Source organism: Arvicanthis niloticus, chromosome 15, assembly GCF_011762505.2.
Source record: "Arvicanthis niloticus isolate mArvNil1 chromosome 15, mArvNil1.pat.X, whole genome shotgun sequence".
In the NCBI taxonomy this organism is placed as follows: domain Eukaryota; kingdom Metazoa; phylum Chordata; class Mammalia; order Rodentia; family Muridae; genus Arvicanthis; species Arvicanthis niloticus.
This window is the reverse complement of record NC_047672.1, coordinates 22831464-22855042: the sequence shown is the minus strand read 5'-3', so window position 1 is coordinate 22855042 and position 23579 is coordinate 22831464. Positions and strand designations below refer to the sequence as shown.

Genomic DNA, 23579 nt, shown 5'->3' with positions numbered 1-23579 from the left:
TACATATGTGTACACATATGAGCACATATTTACAACACACATATTCACACACTGACACATGTACACACACACACACACACACACACACACACACACATTATAAAACAGCACAATGAAAAAGAACTTTCTAAGCTAATTGTTAATGGTGCCTGCACTTACCAATGTATATTAGAGCTGAAAGCATCAGTGGACATATGCCCTAATTCCTAACTCAGAAGCTATCTTTGTTAACTGATTTCAAATGAAAAAGTAGTTTTCTCCAAGGGAGGCTTACTAGGGAAACAAATTACTCTTCAGGGGAGGCTGCATGCTCAGCAGTAAATGGCCCACAAAAAAATGGACCCAACAGCATCATTGCAGGTTCCTTGTCTCATAATGTCATTTCAGGTTTCTTATTTTATTTTCTTACATTTACTTGTATTATGTATGTATGTATGTATGTATGTGTGTGTGTATGTATATATGTATGTATATATGTATGTATGTATGTATGTGTGTATGTATATATGTATGTATATATGTATGTATGTATGTATGTGTGTATGTATATATGTATGTATATATGTATGTATGTATGTATATATGTATGTATATATGTATGTATGTGTGTATGTATATATGTATGTATGTATGTATGTGTGTATGTATATATGTATGTATGTGTGTATGTATGTATGTATGTATGTATGTATGTATTATCCTATAGCTTTTGGACATAAATTATGGCTTCTGATTTTTCTGTTTTTATGGTATTCTTGAATGTATGAATGAGTGAGACATTTCATCTATATCTGTTTCTTCTGCCTCTTCTTGGGCTCTTCCTCCTGCTTGTTTGTTTTGTCCAATCCTAATCTGCTTGGTTTTGCTATATTATATTATAATCACTTAGATGCCTTTTTTTGTAAGGAGAGACAAAAAGTGATGAATCTGAATAGGAGGGGAGGTGGGGAGGAACTTGGAGGAGTAGAGAGAGAGGAGAAAATGTAATTAGAATATATTGTATGAAAAAAATCTATTTTCAATAAAAGAAAAAATTCAAAAACGTACCTGCATTATGAAGCCCTGCTGTGGCTGAGAAAAGTGAACGAATTTTAAGTTATGACTCAGATGAGTGAGCACCTTTTACACATAAGGTCAGGTAAAGGTGTTAAATGTAAGACAGAAAAATTCAACTCAAGCCACTAATACGTAAATAAGTCTTCTCACACTGATTTTTGCAATGGAGCATATATCAAAAGTATTAGGAGCTTTGGGGGGTAGAAGAAGGGACAGCAGATCCCCAGTCAACAAGAAATAAATGCAGATACTGTCCAGTACCACCATGCCTTAGAAACAGAGTGTATAGTGAGGGTACTGGGGAGGTCTATATGAGATCCTGCAAAGAGCAGAGACTCCCCTGGAGACATGGAGACGCACATCCAGGCTTCATGCAGGAGCAATTGAATGACCAAAGGTGGAAACGAGGTTTGCGATGGATGGAAGGATGGATGGATGGATGGATGGGTGGATGGATGGATGATGATGATGTCCTAGCAGCAGGCTTAGGGAGGTGGGTGGGATATGTTGCTCAGGGAGAAGTGTGTGCTTACCTCATCATGTCTCCTCCTTTTGACACCAGGGTGCAAGTATCAATTCTACAGGAGAGTGGAAGACCTTACCAGCCCCTCTTGAGCACATCAATCTTCATGTCCGAGGGGGTTACATCCTGCCATGGCAACGACCTGCCCTGAACACTCACTTAAGGTGAATAAGGAGAATGTGGTTATGCTTTGCACACCTCTGAGCTTAGTCTTTTGTCATGAGAGTCAGTCATCTCTCCAGTATCAGTTTTGTATTTTATCTATTTCCTCCATCAGGTTTATGTTGTGGGTTTATGTGTCTGTGTGTGTGGTGTCACTATACTCTGCTCTTGAATTTCTGCCATGTCTCTACCTTACATGATCTTGACAGAGAACCATTCTGCTGGACTTTGAAAGAGTTTCCTTTTTCTCCTTACTCACTTTAACTTTGAGGATAAATTGACAATTGGGGTGGTCAGTATCCCTGGCTCTCTCAGGGCTGCCTCCATTTTCACATTGTAAGTCTCATGACTTGAGAAGGCTCAATTCTGTGCAATCTTACTCAGTACTCTTCCTACCTGATGTGGCCTGATGACATATCAGTAGTTGTTTGCTCATACCTCACACCATCTCTGCCCTAGACTTGGGTTAAGTTAACTATGCTCCTACAAACCCAGTTTCCTGCTTCTGATCAATATCTGAGCACCTTTTAAAATTTGTAATTGGATTTTAACAACATAAACTTATCTCTCCCACTTTTCCTGAGCCACTAACTTTTTCTCATATTCAATTACACAATTATAATTCTATCTCTATGAAAGAATTACTTATCGGAATCCTCATATGTTTAAAAGTTTAATTCCAGTGGATTTCAACAGAGAGGGACTTCTTAGGGGGCTTAAAAACTGCCTTTTGAACCTCCCTCACTTCCTTAGTCTTTCAACTTAGTCCCTGTTATGAAAAAAAATGATTAAATATCATTACTCTTCTCCCTCCACCCTCCCACTCTCTCTATCAAATAACCAGTTTCAAATCAATTTATGCACTGATACTGAATTTCTGATTCAAACATTTAAACTCTCGTGCCTCCCTAGTTAAAAGTCTGAACCCTCCAAGAATAACCCTTGTCTATGAAAATGTGATTCTAAGCTGACTTTGACAACCCTATCTTTTTCAATATGTTAATAATAAAGGTGGCTTTTAATGCCCCCCCCCCAAATGCTACTTTCCAGTACAGTCATTTGTTTTACAGCACTTGAGTTTATGCTTTTAGTAAACTTGGCCTAAGGACCAGGGTGAAGAACATACTAGATAGACAGGTGATTTAGCACCGAGTGGTCTCAGCATATCACTAGTCTATTTGCCTCTACTTTTTTGATTATTCATTTCTCATCATTGACACTTATAGATTTAACTTTCAAATCACTGAGATTCTTCTGGAATACGATGTCAAAAACGCCCAGGATTGTAGCAACATTGTGTAGGATTTTGTTTCTCTCTTAATGAACCATTTTGTGAATAGAGCTGCAGTTTTAATGTTAATTATGGTGGTGGTTCAGAAACTCTGAGGGTTACATGCTTAAGTCCTTCATAGATGTTTAAAATACTTTATTTTGTATTATAATAAAAATTATTATTGGATTATAATAAAATTATTGTTGGAGGAAGACACTTATGCTATTCTCCTTCCATCTCTAAATCAAGAGTCATGTGTGGTTGACTCTTTTTGAGTTGAAATTTGATGCAAATGTTTGGTAAAATCCTTTGAGCCCTAAGAATTTGTGTCTTATGTGAATCTGTTCCCCACAGTCGGAAGAATCCTCTTGGTCTTCTCATTGCTCTGGATGAGAACAAAGAAGCAAGAGGAGAGCTGTTCTGGGATGATGGGCAGTCAAAGGGTGAGTGTCTTGAGAGGGTGTGACCATTGAAGATCTGCATCAGACTCTGTCCCTTTCTTTCTGCTGGTCATCCACCTGAGGGTGAAATCTCACCAGGTATCCTAGCAGCAGTAACCCAGAAAAAAATTGCTTCTGGTTATACTGTCCAGAGGCCATGATAGATGAACCATACATGGAAGGAGAACATACCTCCCAAATTCTTTTGTTGGCTTGACTCATTTTTTTAACAGACCATTAAGGGACACATAAGTTTTCATGACTGGTGCTTTAGTTCATATGCTCTGAAATGTATATTATCCCCAAATCCTGAGTGACTAACATTGGTGATAAGCATACACATCTTACTGCCTATGTATGTGTCAATCAGTCCTTTAATATAATCAGTTGCTGTGCAATATTGATCTTGTGACTCTAGCTTAGGAAATAGATTCCCACAGAACACATGCTATGGAAACATTTGGTGAGCTTTTTGAAGGGTGAAACTAGCATGGAAAAAAAAAAAACCGTTGCTTAAACTTGTATACTTCACTCATAATTTTGTCATTCTCAAGATACAGTTTTTAAAATCTTAGCTTTATTTGAAATAATGGATTGAAAAAATTTGAACATACTCAACATCTGAAGAAGTTAGGTCTGGTTCTTCCTCTCAGCCCATGCTCGCAGAAATAAGACTCAGACTCAAACTATATTCACAAATACCTTGGTCACATGGCTTAGCTTTTCTCCAGCTAAATCATAACTTAAGAAAAATCATTTATTTTAACCTATATTATGCCACATGGCTGGTTACCTGTGCTTAGGTACCATGCGCTCAATTTATTTTTTATTTTTTTTTTTAATTTTTTTTTGTTTGTTTTTTTTTTTTTTGAGACAGGGTTTCTCTGTGTAGCCCTGGCTGTCCTGGAACTCACTCTGTAGACCAGGCTGGCCTCGAACTCAGAAATCCACCTGTCTCTGCTTCCCAAGTGCTGGGATTAAAGGCGTGCGCCACCACCACCCGGCTTCAATTTATTTTTTCATCACATCTTCACAGTTGAATCTCCTGCCTAGCTTTATCCCAGAATTCTCTCTCCTCCAGGATGTTCTACCTCCTACTTCCTGCCTAAGCCACAGGTCATCATATTTATTATTGACAGGTGCCACATCCATACAGACATAAGATATTCTCTCTACAAATGTCTTCAACATATTAATCATTTACTGATTACCATCAACATGATCAAGAATGAAGACATCCAGTTTCGCCCATGCCACACATTTTATTCCCAGAACATGCTCATATAACTCAATGTCTCTGCCCATCAAGTGACTTTTCTACTCCCCTGCCCCTTAGCAACAACAGTTCCATGCTTTGTTTTAAAATTTTTCAAATCACATATTAATATGGTGGCTAAGTACTTCTCTTTGTGCCTAGCTCCCTTCATTTGATATGGCGTGCCTTAGGCTTATGCAAGGTCACATGGTACAGCATTCCTATGGTCCCATTAGCTGAAGACTCTGTGTTGTACATGTTCCATGATTTATTTTCCCACCATCTTCCCATGGACTTCTAGGTACTGTCCATATCTTCACTACTGTAGAATGTATGCAAGATTTCAAGTTAAGCACTGAGCATAAATAAGTCTTCTAGGAAAACAGTAGGGAAAATATTTTTTATCACTGGTCTTCATAGGCAAAGCCAAGGACAGAAACTACTATATAAACCTTGAAGTCTTCTATATAGAAAAAGAAAAACTGATGGTTTTCAAAGGCAGCTTACAAAGCAGGAGAAAAATGGGGCAAATTATGCATTTGACAAAAAAGTCAATGTGAAGATATAAGAAATACTCTTAAAAATTGAAAAAGGGGAAACATAATGTAATTTTAAAATAGGAAAAATGTCTCAATAGATATTCTTTCAGAGAATACACACACAAACTCTACAGATACATGAGAAAATGGTGAGCACTAGCAATAAATTCAGATTTAAATAAATTTGATAATGAGGTATCACCCCCACATCTTGCAGGATGACCAGTATGAAATAATTAACTGTAACAAGAATTAGTGCAGATGCAGAAGCCCAGAGGGCCCACTGATATCCTTTGGTAGAAATAGAAGTTGGTCTAGTCATTAGAAAAAAAGTTGAAAATAAAATGACTTTATGATATAATCATTCAACTTCTCAACACACACATATGTGTGTCTATGAAATGAGTTTACCAAAGAGAATCCAGGCTCTGTGTTCATTGTGGCATTGTTGCCAGTAGGCAGGAAATGCGAATAACTTGTTTTCACTGATTGATGAATGAATGAAGAGGTGGTATTACTAGATTCATCTGTCATAAAAGACATCCTTCTTCGGTTTTTGAAATCAACTCTCAGCTTTAAGGGAAGGACATAAATTTGGCCTTCTGTGGTGGCCATGCTAGTCTGACTCATCTCTCTTTTGTTTTCAGATCTCACAACCAATAACATTCTGTGTAACTTTTCGGTCACTCAAGTAAGTAGAAAGTTTTCAGGAATTTGAAGTGTAGGCTTTTATCTGGCCGTTAGCATTTATTGGCATGTGTATGTGTGTGACTACATTTACTGCAATGGCTATAAGTATACACATTCCTGTTTATGACTTAATTCCCAGTAATTTCATTACTCATGCTATCAAAAGGAGGCAATAATACTCACACATCAAAGCAAGTAGTATTTTCTAATTGAAGTGGTTTTATGCCACCAGTGTCTTTATATAGTTAAGTAAAAGGTCTGTCTGCATGTCCTCATTTTTTCTCCTAAGTATATGTTAGTCAATGCTCTCTACTCAGAGGCTTTCCCAGCAGCTGAACGTCTGCTCTAGGATTTGGCATTTGAGGGCCTACAGAACCTCAGTTCATTCATGTGTGCACAACGATGCTTGATGTATTTCAGAACCGCTTGGATGTGAGCACTTTAGAGTCAACTTACATGGACCCCGACAACTTAGCATTTCAGGAGATTAAAATTTTTGGAACACAAGCCCTTTACAATGTTACAGTAAAACACAATGGGATGGTAACTCAGATGTCTCCTCAAGTCAGTTATGATCCAAACATGAAGGTAAGTCTCTATTTTGTTGAGGTTTTTAAAATTGGCTTTATGGTGATTCTTTTTGTGAAAGTCGCTGTGGTTCTCAAAGGATAACTGCACCTCCGATGGATAAGTCAGACTGTCAGGAACTGTGGTGACATGTGGGACATGTAGTGACATGTCTGAGGTAAAATGAGTCAGGGAGCTGCTGGGGCAAGGATGATAAGGGCAGATGTTTTTGATTTTGTTTTGTTATTACTGTCTCTCAAGAGTTCTGCTCTCTTACAAACTTTATTATGATCACATACATATATAATATGCATGTAGATAATACACATACAAATAAGCCACATATATATCTCACATGTAAAAGTCATACATATATAATATGTAATATGTAATAATATGTAATATCTAATATCTAATATGTAATATATACATACACACACATACACACACATACACACTCCAAAACACATATACATTTAATGACATATTTAAGACAAAAGTATTTGAAAATCCTACCCAAATGGTTGTTATGTATTGGATTTGATGATAACAAGATAACTTTTCACTGGGAAGTGATACAACCTTAACCAACACACGTACATACATACACAGACACACAGACATGCAGACACACATACATATTTGTGTGTGTGTTATATATGTACATATTCACACATGAACATGAATAGCACAGGTAGGAAAGAAGAGGTCAGGTTAAATGAATGCAGATCCGAGAGCTAATGGCCAGTGCTGAGGCCTAATATGTGAAGTTATTTTATTTTAAGTTTTAATGCTTTCACCCCTTTCTTTCTTCTGTATCAAGATTCTAACTCCAACACTAAGAGAGAGAAAGGGGGAAACAAAATAAGCAAAAAGGAAAGATAATAAAAAGAAAATGGCAGAGGTAAAGCTGATAGAGAAGGGAGAAGGAAACACTTGCCCAGGTGCTGATGGTGAAGTTGATGTGAACTTTTCAAAGCCACAGCTAAAATACAGATGAAAATGTACTTTTTACCCGAGAGCTTTGCTATTCTAAAATGAAATACTACAGAAGGACATGTGTTTTGTGAGTAACAAATCAGGAATTATGTTCCACAATGGGCTCATTTTGCCATAAAAGGAAAGTAAACCCATTCAAGTTGAGATATCAGAATAGGCCAGTCCAAGAACAGAGAATAGCCTCATATTATCACCCTGAAAATCCTGTGGATGTAGTATCAGTAACATTTAGTTTTAAGTGGACATCAGTTTATTCCAGAGGAAACATGTGGTCAGATTTTGTAGGGTCTAAGGTGGTGAACTACAAAAGTCGTACTTGATTTAATTTTCAAAGACTCTTAAAATAGTATTTGAACCTTGTTGGAAATGGTAGTGGATAGTTAGAATTGGTGAGATGGAAAAGTAGTGGATCAGGAGGAGATGAAGAGAATCAGGATAGTTCTTAAAATGTCACCTTGCCTCCTTAAAAAAAAATGAAAAGGTTTTAAATAAGAGTCAGATATTTTAAAAAAGATTACAGAAAACATTTCATATTTAATTTGATAAGTAGACTATTAGAATATTTCAAGGTTTAAGCAGATGATCTTAGATTAGTGTTAGGTATGAAAAGAAATGTAATTCCCCCTCCCAACTCACTAGTTTTACAATTGGTTAAATTGATATTCAACAAATTCACTTAGTTCGGCTAATATCTCATAGAAATATAAGAATGGGAGCTGCCTTTTTTTTTTTTTTTTTTGATAACATGCAATGGCAAAGGCAAGTAGAGAAGGAAATCTTGTTCTGGCTCATGATTTTAAAGGTCTGGTCCATTGGGGGATAAAGAGATGGCTCAGCAGTTAAGAGCCCTGTCTGCTTTTCCAAAGGTTCTGAGTTCAATTCCCAACAACCACATGGTAGTTCTCAATCATTTGCAATGGAACCAGATGCCCTCTTCAGGTGTGTCTGAAGACAACAACAGTGTACTCATATATATAAAATAGATAATTAAATTTTTTAAAAAAAAGATTTGGTCCATCATGGTGGGAAAACCAAGATGTCAGGAGCTTAAATTATTTGGTTACGCTGGGCGGTGGTGGCGCAGGCCTTTAATCCCAGCATTTGGGAGGCAGAGGCACGCGGATTTCTGAGTTTGAGGCCAGCCTGGTCTACAGAGTGAGTTCCAGGACAGCCAGGGCTACACAGAGAAACCCTGTCTCGAAAAACCAAAAAAAAAAAAAAAAATTGGTTACATCACAATCTCTCAAAAAGCAGAAAGCAACGAATGTATATTGTTACTCATCCCAGGATCCAAGACAGGAATAACACCACTCACACTGGACAGATGCTCCCTCCTCAATGCAATGAAGATAACCTCCCACTCGCATGGTCCTAGACCCAGGTTCCAGGTGATTCCCATGTAGGGGAAGTTGACAACTTTAACCGTCACAGGAACCTGGGACTATGCTCGACACTACATGTTCTCTATGTGCCCACACTAACAGGGACACACTGCTCCAGGGAGAGAAGCACAAGAAGAAAGGCTAGACTCTAGAAGAGCAGAAGAGGATATTTGTGACAAAATAAATAGGGACATATAGGTCAGGGAAGGATTGAAAAGGAACACAACGGTTATTTGTCCCAATAATTACACCACGTAATAAAGACTAATGGAATAGTAGACTGACATTTCCCCATTGTTGCTGATAGGCTCACACTTAATACATAGCTCTCCTCCTTTAAGACAGTAATATGCCTTGTTGAGATTGTGTAAGGGCTTTTTAATTTTTTTCCTTTTATCCATTTTTGTTTAGTTTTTTTTTTTTTTTTTTTTCTCTTATACCATTTTAATTACATGCAACTATTAAGATCAGTTCTAGGTTGAGGGCTTCGTTTTTATTGATAAATTTCTTGTGCCTTGTTCACCCTACAGGTTGCAGTTATTACAGGTATCCAACTTCTCCTGAATGAATCTTATACAGTGGAGTGGGATTTCAGCATTAGGGATGAGGAAAAGATAGATTGCTATCCAGATCAACATGGGGCTTCTGAAGCAAGCTGCACTGCTCGAGGCTGTATCTGGGAGGTAATGGAGCTGAAGTGTGTGTGTGTGTGTGTGTGTGTGTGTGTGTGTGTGTGTACTGAATACTACTCAATGTTTCATGAGCATGACATATTGGTATACTTTTGTATAGCCTCAAATTCATAGGGAGAAAGGAATCTGGTGAAGATTGAAGTATTACTGGGGATAGGACTGGGTTATTTTTAGTAAGTACATTTCTTGAAGACAATCTATTAAGATATAGTATGTGTAAAATCACACACACAGACACACACACACATACACACCTTCATTTAAATTGCCCTTTCTAACACTTTCTATTTGATAATTCAGGATCCCCTGCTGATCTAGAATATTGACTTTCTTCCCAGGTATCTAACACTTCTGGGGTCCCTTATTGCTACCTTGTTAATGAGCTGCACTCAGTCAGCAACATTCAGTATGACTCACACGGAGCCACAGCTGACATCACCGTGAAGGCTTCTTCTTATAGCAATGCCTTCCCCTCTACACCTGTGAATCAACTGCAACTGAAAGTGACATACCACAAGGACGAAATGCTGCAGTTTAAGGTAAACACAGGGTTTGTGTGCTGTCAGGTATGGACAGGGTTCTTTGAGACAGGGTTTCTCTGTGTAGCCCTGGCTGTCCTGGAACTTACTCTGTAGACCAGGCTGGCCTCGAACTCAGAAATCCACCTGCCTCTGCCTCCCAAGTGCTGGGATTAAAGGCGTGCGCCACCACGGCCTGGCCGGACAGGGCCTTTCTAATCCTGATGCTCTTTGCTAGTTAAGGCTACAGAACCTTAAAAGCAGTTTTGCACTTAAATTTCCTCAGTAAAATAAATTGTATCTTAACAGAATCCAGAGAGAAATGAGGCCATTATAGAACAGTATTATAGAACATCAGAAGTTATTTTCCCACCTGTATCTTCAAATGCATTTCCTCTGGCCTAGATCTATGATCCAAGCCACACTCGGTATGAAGTCCCAGTCCCTCTGAACATCCCCAGCACTCCATCCAGTACCCCTGGCAGCCGCCTCTATGATGTGCTCATCAAGGAGAACCCATTTGGGATTGAAATTCGTCGGAAGGGTACAGGCACTGTAATGTAAGTGATTCCTGGTCTGACTCCAAGGAGCTGATTTCCTTAACATTCTAAATCAGGGCCATTGTTGTTGAAGACAGCTGGCTTAAAGTGTCACATTGTCGGTGACCAGAACCATAAGGAAGCAATTTCCATTTGCTCTGTGATTAGGGGAAGTCTTTAGCATCCTGAGATTGATTCGTAAGACATTTACTGTGAAAATTTTACAAATATTTCAGGGCTCCCTTCTGCATCTTAGATGTTATTGTGAAGACGCTTGTTGGAGGCACATGAGTGCCTGTTCTCAGCAAACTATGATGGATAATGTTTGTTACAGTAAATGCAGGAGCCTAATTGGCTGTAACCATGCTGTATAGGAAAAAGGACAGGGTAACCAAGTTACTGAGACGCCACTGCTTCTTATAATGTGGTCTTGAGTTTGGCTCTCTGAGGAAGAGGTGTCATTTGAAAATTGATAAAGAGCCCAATATGGAGCTCCAGGAGAAGAACAGTAATGTTTGTGATAGAGGGGAGACAAAAAGCATGATGTCCAAGCAGGGAAGTTGGCATGTTGCGTTATAGAGAGAATTTGGTGACATAATTGAGAGATGAGAGTGGGAAGATAAAGCAGGGTTGACAAATGGGTTTTGGAAGGTGAATAGCTCTGAAGAATTGGTGAGACATCACAAAAGAATATGGGCAAAACTGGGACATGGAGTGGGGTCTGTTTAATCACAGACCTGGATGTCTGCAGGAGAGTCCTCAAGGAGAAGGGCACATGTGAGTGATAGCAGTTGAGGCAGTGAGAATGGCTTGGGTTTCTTGCTATGCAGAGGATACTTGGAAAGGCAGCAATGGAAGGAGGATGAGAGGATGGTGACCACTGGGCCATTAATGGAGGTATTTGAGATTGCTTTACACTGATAGATTTACGTTTTGTTTGAGGGATAGCTGCTAGAAGTCACCATGGAGATGATTTTGTTTTGTAAATATTCCTTCTCCTCTGCAGCTGGGACTCTCAGGTCCTTGGCTTCACCTTCAATGACATGTTCATCCGCATCTCCACACGCCTGCCCTCCACATACATCTATGGCTTTGGGGAAACTGAGCACACAACCTTCAAGATAGACTTGAACTGGCACACGTGGGGCATGTTTTCCAGGGATGAACCTCCAGGGGTAAGGGCAGAGTGTTTGTGGTCTGAATTCTCTCCCTCCCTCCATACTGTTCGGCTTCTGCTTCTTTCCAGATGCCACTTGATTGATCCCTTCTACATTTAGGTGAATGGGCATATTTTTAATCGTCCCCTTTCCTCCACTGTTTTCAGCAGAGGAAGCCGACTCGACTTAGCAATCAAATTTCTCATGCACAGTCTCCTAACCTCTTTTCTCCCTATTTCTCCCAGTACAAGAAGAATTCCTATGGTGTCCACCCTTACTACATGGGGCTGGAGGAGGATGGCAATGCCCATGGAGTCCTCCTGATGAACAGCAATGCCATGGGTAGGATGACTCCTCTTACTGAGTGCCAATCATTCTTGAACTGCCTTAGAATGACTTTGACTTGGTTACATTTTAAGTCAAAAATAACATCTCTGGGTAATGTTTTTTTGTCCTGCTTAGCCTTCATTTTATCCTAGAGATTTATGATTGCTTTGTTCACTAAACTTTTATTTGGTATTATGTAAAACACTTACATAAGAAGGCATAGCAAAATTCTAATTCCTGAGGGTCCCCAAGTTCCTCAGCTGGAGGCAACTGGCTATATAACTTGAATTACTGCCAAGATTTTAGGTTAGAACAATGCCTCTGGCAAAATGAGATTGGGAATATTTTTATGCTACACAAGAAAGGGGCAGAAAGTCAAGTTCAGAAATACATACTGTAACTACTAGTGAGGCCACAGGAGGTGGACGCTGAGACTTAGTGCTACTTTGATATTTTTATGAGTTTTATGCTATTATGATATAGAAATTATGATAATTAAGAGTTTCAGAAATTTAAAACCTCTGTTAACGAGCACTAAAGGGACAGGATCCTGTGGGCTTTTCCTTTCTCAGTTCTATTTTGGTTTACTATAGAATGTCTGCCACTAATGGTATAAAATGGAAGCGAGAAACAGAGCTAATTCAAGTCTAATTGGTTAACCAATTATTTCATTATTGTTGATGTTGTTCTGTTTTCAGATGTGACATTCCAGCCCACGCCTGCTCTGACATACCGCACCACAGGGGGAATTTTGGATTTTTATGTATTTTTTGGGCCAACTCCTGAGCTTGTCACTCAACAGTACACAGAGGTAGGAAGCTCATTTGATTGTCATGTATTAATGTTATCACATTCTCTGCTCCCAGTCACTGTGTTTATTAGTGTGACTCTCACATGGTGATTACAATCATTGGTTTTATCAGAAAGAAGTATATTATAGAACAGGGATCAGCCCCTACATTCCAACAGCATTGCATTTATGGCTTCTCTAATCGTCATAGTGTTGCAGGCATAATGTGGTATTAGCAGTGGTAGTGAGTTGTGGTAGTGGGGAGGACATGATGATTTATAGAGTTGAATTTCTTTAGTTTGGATTGGTCAAATAGTCTCCTTTAATGTACATTCAAACTTCTCCTTAGAAGTACTAATACTTTCTGTCTGTTTTCTAGTTGATTGGTCGTCCCGTGATGGTACCTTACTGGTCCTTGGGATTCCAGCTGTGTCGCTATGGATATGAGAATGATACTGAGATCTCCAACTTGTATGATGAGATGGTGGCTAAGCAGATCCCCTATGTATGTACATGTCATGCTTTCATGGTGTGCTGGCTCTGCAACCTCAGAGCTAAACAAATCTGTGTGGAGCCTGTTACTACTAAGGTGTATTCTTGCTCCTGGGATCTTAGCATTGGTGACTCAGACTAAGAGTGAGGAAGTAGGGTTGGCTCAAGAAATTTAGTCATAAGGTTCTTTTCATAATAAAAGATTTCTTCAATAGTACTTATGCTTAACTAAAAAAAAATGAACCCAAGTAGAAAATATGAACCCAAATTAGTCAGACCATTATAAAGAATTGTTATAGCCCCAAAGTACAGCTCTAACAAATACAGAGTCTTGGACAGGAAATAACATATGGAGGCAACCTGCCCTGCTCGAGGGCAAGAGCTTTCAATAGGCCTGATCTCGATTCTTTTTCATATTTAATCAAGTTTGTCTGCGTATTGTTCTGTTCTTCACCTTACTTTTAAGGACTACAGAAAAACAATACCGAGAGTAATCAGACACACTTTTCTCATTAAGGTGACAGATTTAACTAATTCTGCAGTTCTTTCATGGTTTTGTTTTGCATTGCATTGACTTACAGCAGACTTACTGCCCATATCTCATCAGCACTTAGTTATAGCTTCTATGATCAAGAGCCACTGATTCCAAGGGCAGCCTGCTGTGGGAAGTCACCATAACCATGCCCTATCAGCTTTCAAAGCACATGATTTTAATAGTGCTTATACTTCTATTTACAGCAGTCCTTCCAGGCAGATTTATCATTCATCTTACTCTGTTTTCATGTTAGATTAAATGTTATTTTGGGTGTTGGTTGAAGCCACATGAGAAAAAGAAAATGAAAAATATCCCAGAAACCAAACCCATAGCATGGCATCACTAGATTGGGACAGAGACATTCTCTTTTGGAGCCTGGACTGGCTCCACCATCAGCCAGTCTTCCTTGTGTTATCCCAGGATGTGCAGTACTCAGACATTGACTACATGGAGAGGCAGCTGGACTTCAAGCTCAGCCCCAAGTTCTCCGGGTTTCCAGCCCTGATCAATCGTATGAAGGGCAACGGGATGCGGGTCATCCTCATTCTGGTTAGTCCTGTGTGAATGTGTGGCTGTGAATGGGACAATGGGTGGACTTGTGTGGAGATCACCTTAGGGTGTTTGTCCTTTTATGTTCTAGGCAAGAAATAGAAGTGTAATTAATATAAGTCTATTTCTTGGGATCCATGGAAACTTCAGTGCAAATTGAAACTGGGGAATAACAACCCTCCAACCCTTGCCACCATTTTATCTTCCATTGTAATTTCTTACCTGTACTGTGCTCTGACTGCAGGATCCAGCCATTTCTGGCAATGAGACACAGCCCTATCCTGCCTTCACCCGGGGTGTGGAGAATGATGTCTTCATCAGATATCCCAATGATGGAGGCATTGTCTGGGGAAAGGTATGAACTGGGCAGTCATTCAGTAATCTTCACCCTGGAGCAGGAACTTGTTAACATGTTTGTAAATGTGGCTTTCACTAGTCCATTTGGTCACTGGGGCTTTGATTTTATTTTACAGCTAATGTTTACTGACAATAATTAAGAGCTTTATGGAATTTACTTCTCCATATAACAATCCTACACAAAAGCTGAAGTTGTAGGACGGTGGCTTATAGTTTTCTAGGAAATTCTGTGTATGGCAAATTGTCTGAGGCATTTCTGTTGATTTTGTTTTCTGCTTCCAGGTCTGGCCTGATTATCCTAATATCACTGTGAACTCTTCTTTAGACTGGAACGATCAATTGGAGGTAAAAGGCACTTTGTGGCTTTTGAGTGAAGTCAAGATTATCTTGAAAGGGAAGCCATACCCAGAGTTCTGGAAGTTTCCACTAGTGCTACTGAGCATGGTGAAGATACTCTTGTGACATGTGTCCTTCCTGTCATTCATGTACTGATGACCTCACACACACATTTTCTTTTGATTTGTGTTGTGATGCCAATACTATTGTTTTTAAGGTCTAAGACTCGGACAATATAAGTTACTTGCCCATGGTTATCAAAGGCATAATGGTGACTTAAATCCAAAGTTGTCAGGATCCAAGGGTCCACAGACTTTCAATTGAGAGATAGCTCTAAGGGATTTTTTTTCTCTCTCTGAATTGTGGTTCTTATTGTTAAAGCAGCATTTTTCTCTTTTAAAAAGATATCTCCTTTAAGTAGTTTCCAGCCTTTGTCTTTATCAAGTAGACTTTTTTTTCTGTGTACATTTTTCCCCTACAGACAGGCTTCTCCATCTCCATACTTATAAATTCTGCCTCCGATTCCCTCTCTGCTATGGGTCTCAGTGTTGCTTTTACCTCTTTAGTCTAGCATTGTATTATACATTTGCTTTCTCCTGGGAGAAAGTTCTTCTTCGTAAATGATCCAAATAAAGGAGGCTCTGAACCTGTTTTCCCCTGAGCTACACTAGCATGTGCTGGTTGCTTGGATGAGTATGTGCTTCCTCCTGCTCTTGTCTGTATTCTGGCCAAGATGCTCACCCAACAGACTGGTGTGTATCCTGTTTGGTTTCTTCTCAACCGTTTGATGGTCTGATAATATCTAAGCAGGGTCATTAGGGAGGGGTGGGAATTTCCTAGAGAATATGTACCTGGCCTGACAGACACATGTGTGTGTGTGTGTGTGTGTGTGTGTGTGTGTTCCTTTTTTTTTTCAACTTGCCTAGAGAATAGGGAAAGTCCAAGAAAAGATCTGTTTATCTAGGACACCTAGTCACCTAGTCAGGGGTGATTAAGTGAAGAAGCTTGTGTCTGTAGTCTCAATCAGTAGTATAACTTACAATGTCTAAAACTTACATTAGGGTTAAGAGTTAACCAGTTAAACATTGTTGTGGAGACAAAGCACAGCAGTTGTAATTGAAGATATTAGTCACACACAAAAACCCCGAGCTACAAACTTGTTGGGAAACTATTCAAGTACAGATGTTAGCCAATGCTCAGGGTTTTCAGTGATTTAGAACAACTGCGGTCACCAGCAATGGGGCTGACAGGAATTAGGATCAATATCCATGCATTCCACAGAGAAGTTAGTTTTCAAGGCCAAATTCAGTCCTGGAGAGGAAGTCATATATTCCATAGAACTAATGTGGCTGGGGTTCAATAGCTCAGACTTGAGATAACTCTAGTATAGTAAAAGTAGACTTTTCATTACTGCAAGCCAGTGATGTTCAGTTACTGGGTTTTGATCTCTGAACACCTTGGTCACTTTGAGAGCAATAGTGCTGTAGATATAAAATGAAATCTTCACACTTTGGACAGGGTTTTGTGGTTTTTAGACTGTACATCTTTATTTTCTGTTAGTAGATGCAGTAGAAAAGAACAGAACCTGATTAGGGAATATTTCAACTATCAGTATAATTTATTCAAGCTCGCTTTATGTTTGATTTATGTTACTAACAGAATCTATATATGTTTTGATCTGCTTTCCCATTATGTGTCTTACTTTTTCCTTTCAGACTTTCTGTCTATTATCTATCATTTATTGTATGATAAGACTTGCTTTCCATCACTTCTCACAGAAATTCAGTTAGCTCATGGGTACACAGGTCAGAGACATTCAATTACATAGATTCTATGGGATTTAATTGTTGACCTTGGAAGAGGTATCATTTCATCAATCATAGGATTGGCTATTAACTTATAAGTTCTATACTGCCTCAGCCTTTAAAGCAATGTTGACTCTGATCTTTAGGCCCTTGATAATCTGAGAACAATGTTCATAGCATAACAACTGGTGAAATACTATGTGACATTAAGCATGAAATGACCTGGAATCCTGAAGCTCTGATCCAGGTAATTTTTCACAAGGAAATATCAGGCCTGAAATCAGCCTTGGTAAGAAATACTTCAGTAGCTATCACATAAAATATTAAGACTATCCTAAGTGACACTTGGGCAATAGAATAGTCATAAGAAACATGTATTTTACAAGATCATTTTTTGAGTCACATGAGGAAAAGCTTATTGATGTCCAGTAATTGCTGATGCATGTATGAAACAAACAGACCAGGTAACAGAACAGAAGGCTTGTGACATCAAGGCTCAAGCCTTTAATCCCTAAGTGTAGATTTGGATCCAGAAAATACCTTTTGTTATTTTTGTAGTGAACTGTTGTAAGCAATCCTAGGGCCAGTCATACAGGTGGACTCATGACATCAGAAAATGAAGACCTGTCAAATGGAGGACAGATACAATCTGACAAGTGTTGATAAGAGAAAGAATAAGGCAGAGCCAGTTCTTTGAACAATGGTGGGTCATTTTTTAGTGCACATATAAGGATCATCAAAGCTGTACATAGATTAATAAAACACTGCCAGCCTAATTTCCCACTTGTATTCCATAAGGGATTTAATTTGGGCTCAGAAATAGCTCATAACTTCTATTTATTCATATTCCCTTTCCCTTCCCCCTCCACCCTGTAAGGATCTCATTAACTGACCTTGGCCTCTTGTTTGTCATATAAAAATCTCTTTGTCTTGCATCCATTTCTCACAAAAGGATATACCAGAAAGTAACTCATTAAGATCCCCAGTGTAATGGAATCTTGCCTCTTTGAGTCAGACCTCTGAATCTTGATGCCTTTGTTTACTTGAGAGCATCCTATTTTGTGTTGTGTCTAGACATTGGACCCTGTGTAACTGTAGCCCACTGACCAAGCTTTCTTTGTATTGTCCCTACTCTCTCACTCTTGGCTCTCTGATTCTTAGCTCTTTGACTCTCATAATATGATAAATAACATAGGGGAGGCCATTTATTAAAATATACCAAAGACCATAGCATCCCCAAATGAACAACAGTGGAATAATATATAAGATTTTGTTGATACTTGCTGTTTCTAACTGGAATGAATCCATAAATAATTAATGAAAACTTATATCATTTTAAAATTACTTCTCAGGTTCTAAGATAGTTAGAGTTGGGAGTACAAAGATCAATCTAAAAATACTAGTCAAAGCCCTAGCTCACTAAAGCTTTCAGTGCAATTAAAGAGTGATACCCTGGATCCAATTTTCATATGAACCTTGCTTTTATTATTTGAGAGTAGATGAAGAGAAAGAGAGGGTGAAGCTTCCTACTTACATCTTCTTACACTGATTAGCATAAAATTATGGGTTTTATGCACTCTTTGAAATCCAAGTAACAGAGATACATAGGAGTTAGTCTGATATTATGAATTGTTATTCATTTGTTTTGAGTGAAAAAAATCTTTCTTCTTCTTTTTTTTCCAACTTGGCATTCAGTACCAGAAAAATGTCTTTCTCCTATACATTCTCACTGGCTCCTACTTTCTCTCTGGAGAGTTATTATAAAGTAGGGGTCAACCTGAGGACCAGGAATCTATAACATGAAATAGTAATTTCAGAGTGTTGACATGAAAAAGAAAAGCAGTCTCCAGAAAATGTATAAATGTTGAAAAGGATGGTATGTAGTTTATGCTCAGGTATCTCTGCACTTAATATTTCTAAAACATGCCAAGAATATATTATTCTGGTTACTGTTGTCAACCACCACATAGTACAAAAGTGTATTTGAACTAAGTTCTTAGGAAGTATTTGCTGTCCAAGGTGTTCATTTCTGACAGGTGAATTTTGTTACTTTTGTAGCAATACCGAGCTTATGTGGCCTTCCCAGACTTTTTCCGTAATTCAACAGCCACGTGGTGGAAGCAGGAGATCCAAGAACTCCACACAAACACACAGGAACCAGCAAAGAGCTTGAAGTTTGATGGCCTGTGGATTGTGAGTATGCATGTGTACACATGGATAGATGTGGGTGTATATATGAGTGATAGTGGGGGATTTTTATATAGTCTAGAGGATGCAAGTCATTCAGGAAGACTGTGGGTGTACCACTCTGTACTTCATCCGACAGAGACTGGAGCAATTCTGATCCTCCTTAGTTCTTAGGACCTCTAAAATACCTACGGCAAAGCTTTGGTGATGGTTACTGGAAACTATTTGGAAGTTTGCTTGATGTGGAGGGTTGAGTTGTACTTTCTAGCCACTTCCCCTACCCTCAGAGGATGATGGCTCTTCCTGGGAAGCATCTGTAGGGATCACTAGAGGCCGGCTGCTTTATTCATTAATTCCTTGACTCATTAATTCCGTGACTATCTTTATGTATAAACCACATCTCTTACGTTTGTAGGATATGAATGAGCCTTCCAGTTTTGTGAATGGGGCAGTTCCTTCTGGCTGCAGTGATGCTACTCTGAACCATCCTCCCTACATACCATGTAAGGACCCTGAGTTTTTTCTACCAGCTGAGCAATGACTGGAAAGATGAACTCTGCTAGAAACCAGCAGCTAGAAATTACTCTCACCACCAAGGACAGGTCCTCACTGATGCTGTGGTGTACTGGGACCACAAACATATATATATATATATAATTTGTGTGTGTGTGTGTGTGTGTGTGTGTGTGTGTGTGCTCAAGAACCTAGGCCTCTGTGCAAATTTCAATAGTCAGTACAAAAGATATCCAACAGTGGTAATGTCTGTAAAGAGTTCTAACAGATAAATTTATTAGTTCTTCAGATTTATGTTAACTTATATAGAGAAATGTAATTGCTATTAATGATTATTTGAAAAGAGCTTCCCATTCTCAGGGAGTCAAGGAAATTTAAAGTTCTAGTAGTTATATATTAGTTTTATAAGTTATTCTATTAGCTGTGTGACCTTCCGTAGGCTATGATACTTCTGAATCTCAATTTTCTATGCCAAGATTCAGAAAACTCTGTATCAGGGGTAAAATAGGAATTATAGGATGCAATTTGTACATCAACAATCCAGCTCAGAATTGTTCCAGAGTATGTGGTAATTTGCACGCTTTCCCATACCATCAGTTTCTCCAGTGGACTTGGTGTTGAAATCACCCATAGGAATGTTGCAGTTCAGTTCACTGTTCTCATGCTCCTAGGGAAAAGGACATACCAAGGGTTGTCCTGTTAGTTTTATGATACAGATTTTAGAATACAGAAAAGAGGTCAGCAATGAGAAGATTCAGAACTGCCTTTTATTCTTAAATTCTTTCTCAGATTTGGAAGGCAGGGACAGGGGCCTGAGCAGTAAGACCCTGTGCATGGAGAGTGAGCAGATCCTTCCAGATGGTTCCCGGGTGCGACACTATGATGTACACAGCCTGTATGGGTGGTCCCAGACCAGACCCACCTATGAGTAAGTGGGACACTTTTCTGCAGTTGGCATTATCAGTGGGTATGGACAGTCACTGGTACAACTTCCCTGTATTTCCTTTTATTGTTCATTCTAGAGATTAAGAAGAATTTAGTGGTTAATTGTCTAGAACAGTGGTTCTCAACCTTCTACTGCTGTGATCCTTTAATACAGTACCTTATGTTGTGGTGAACCCACAACCAGAAAATTATTTTCATTGCTTCTTCATAATTATAATTTTACTACTGTTAGGAATTGCAATATAAATACCTGTTATTTCTGATGGTCTTGGGCAACTCCTGTGAAAGGGTCCTTCAAACCCCAAAGGGGTTGTGACTCAGAGGTTGAGATCTACTTGTCTAGAAAGTCTTATTTCTTAACTAAAAAGTACTTCTGCATAGGGAAAGATCTTTAGTTATGGCTGATAAAGTGGGTTTAAATATGGCAGTGTCTCATCATTGAGAAAGTAATTGTCCTTTTGAGGATCACGTGCATGGGGACAGAAGAAATGATTATATATTACACCTGGTGATGTGATAGCATTGGTTAAAAGAGACAAAGGAAAACAAGGTACTATAATTTATTTTATTTTAAAAGTGAATCATGTCTACTGAGACTTTTAGCCATTCTTATATGATCCCAGGGTAGCTTACAGATTTAGCATAGTCCCATCTGGTGACCTCAATGTATAAAACTTACACAATTTCAGTCTAGTAAAGGAATTTATCTGTTATCTCATTGATTATAGAAGACCAAACACCAAATAGATAAACAGATAGGTCTTGTGATTGATTAATATTTTGGGACAGTGCAAAGTGTTTACCATATGGTGAAGTCATTAAGTGACTACTAGGAAAAAGCATTAGTTCTATTGTCTCATCAGCCAGAGGGTCCTAAGCTCTATGGTTCCAAAGAACACAATCTGGGTCCTTCCTGTCCTACCCTCAACTTTCCTCCTTAATTTCCTAACCAGAGCTGTGCAGGAGGTGACAGGAGAGAGAGGGATTGTCATCACCCGCTCCACATTCCCCTCTTCTGGACGCTGGGGAGGACACTGGCTGGGAGACAACACAGCTGCCTGGGACCAGCTGGGGAAATCCATCATTGGTGTGTGGGTTGTGCCCAGGGGCTTCTGCTGGCAGGGATGGGAAGAAGATCCTTGGTGAAGGTGGAGGAGGAGGCAGAGAATCACTGTTCTGACTCTTCTGCATCTCTCATTGCAGGCATGATGGAGTTCAGCCTCTTTGGCATATCCTATGTAAGTGTGTTTTACATGCTCCTCCTCCCTGGGAAGATGGCAGTGTCTCTTGGAAAACAAGAAGAACTTACTTTGTTCCATGTTATTTCAGACCGGGTCAGACATCTGTGGGTTCTTTCAAGATGCTCAGTATGAGATGTGTGTTCGCTGGATGCAGCTGGGTGCCTTTTACCCTTTCTCCAGGAACCACAACACCATTGGGACCAGGGTATGATGTCACCCTCTTCATCTGTACTGTGCCACTAAAATTACCACCTCAGTTTCTCTGTATATTCCTGCTGTCTGTTTTCCCTGAGACATCTTCCAAGCCATTACGTCCTCTTCCTATAAACAATATTCTTCAATACTTATTTTGGTGGCTTTTTGGTTAGAAACTCTTTTCCACTATATTCCATGAAAAACATTTTTAGATTTTTTAAAATTTTTTTTGAGAGAATTTTTGCTGATTTTCCCAGTCCATTATTGTTATTGTAGAAGTATCTTTCATAATTATATTTAGCATATGACATTTTAGTGTTGTAATATGCAGTTTCAATTAGCCTTGGGTGATGTTGAATTCTTAGGTATGTTGCGTGGGCTTTAAAAACTTTACTCCTTCTGCTTTAGAGACAAGACCCTGTATCCTGGGATAAAAACTTTGAGGATATTTCCAGAAGTGTGCTGGAGACCAGATACACCCTGTTGCCGTATCTCTACACCTTGATGTACAAGGCCCACAAGGAGGGCAGCACAGTTGTGCGGCCTCTTCTCCATGAGTAAGTGTCAAACAGGAATTTTTGTGACCAACTGAATGACTCATTTAATGTGCTGTGTGGGCATCGATGCAACAATTCTTTCAACAACTGAAACAACAAGTGCAACAATATTCAACAATTGAAATCACCAGTCCAGTTTGTTCTTGGCTGTCTAAGCAGAGAGAATACTTTATTCCCTCTTATAACTCAATTTTATACAAACAATAAATCCTGGATAGAAGGTTTTTTTTTAACAAAAGATAAATAAAATACCATAATTTATTCCTTATTGGGACATGCAAAAACTGTATTATCTCCTGTAGTTTATGCTTACAAAGGCAACATTATCACTAAAGTGGGTGTTTAAGGGGGAGTTTGGGGGATGAGGCCTATCTTTATATTTAATGCTGTGTTGAAGAGGGATGGAAATATTTTATAGAGCCAGTCTGGCCAAATTCCTTCTGAGGTTTGAGAGAAGTGACTTGTAGGCAGTGCGGTCTATATGATGTGATCAAAACAGAGCAGAGATGCTGCTGGGCTCAGCTGCATTTCTGGCTTGAGTTCAGACTTGAGGATTTCTTTAGGATCTTAGGCTGGGGCCTTTTTGGAATCTGATTGTGACATCTTGATTTCCATTTTTAGGTTTGTGTCAGACCGGGAGACCTGGAATATAGACAAACAGTTCCTGCTGGGTCCAGCCTTCCTAGTCAGCCCTGTGCTGGAGTTTGTGAGTATGGGGGCCTCTGAGAGTAGAAGGACCACCGCTGTCAGGGTGGATAAACACAGAGATAAGGCCTGTGTGTTGGGGATCCACCTTTTCCATTTCTTTCCTTCTTATAACTTGACCCAAGAAATATTAAAAGTTGTACTGGCAATTGAGGTGAAGTCAGGACACCCATGATGCCCTGGGGCGGAGCATGCTATTCTTTCATAGTAGAAAGGTTTACCACTGATTCTGATAACTTGGACTCAAAGCCAA

The 23579-nt window shown here is 39.2% G+C and overlaps 1 protein-coding gene across 5 annotated transcripts in view; it reads left to right on the top strand.

Moving 5' to 3' along the window:
- The window catches only part of Mgam (maltase-glucoamylase), a 131583-nt gene that overhangs the window by 99085 nt on the left and 8919 nt on the right, over positions 1–23579 (top strand). For all 5 annotated transcript variants that reach the window (XM_076913481.1, XM_076913480.1, XM_076913482.1 and 2 more), the window contains 22 exons: positions 1619–1743; positions 3369–3457; positions 5896–5939; positions 6359–6526; positions 9417–9569; positions 9917–10117; positions 10502–10656; positions 11642–11810; positions 12038–12134; positions 12818–12930; positions 13289–13414; positions 14357–14485; positions 14730–14840; positions 15125–15187; positions 19042–19176; positions 19586–19673; positions 20473–20611; positions 21582–21715; positions 21832–21866; positions 21958–22074; positions 22473–22621; positions 23243–23327. In XM_076913481.1, the coding sequence (XP_076769596.1) occupies positions 1619–1743; positions 3369–3457; positions 5896–5939; positions 6359–6526; positions 9417–9569; positions 9917–10117; positions 10502–10656; positions 11642–11810; positions 12038–12134; positions 12818–12930; positions 13289–13414; positions 14357–14485; positions 14730–14840; positions 15125–15187; positions 19042–19176; positions 19586–19673; positions 20473–20611; positions 21582–21715; positions 21832–21866; positions 21958–22074; positions 22473–22621; positions 23243–23327 (2625 nt within the window). The remainder of the gene's footprint in view (positions 1–1618; positions 1744–3368; positions 3458–5895; positions 5940–6358; positions 6527–9416; positions 9570–9916; positions 10118–10501; positions 10657–11641; positions 11811–12037; positions 12135–12817; positions 12931–13288; positions 13415–14356; positions 14486–14729; positions 14841–15124; positions 15188–19041; positions 19177–19585; positions 19674–20472; positions 20612–21581; positions 21716–21831; positions 21867–21957; positions 22075–22472; positions 22622–23242; positions 23328–23579) is intronic.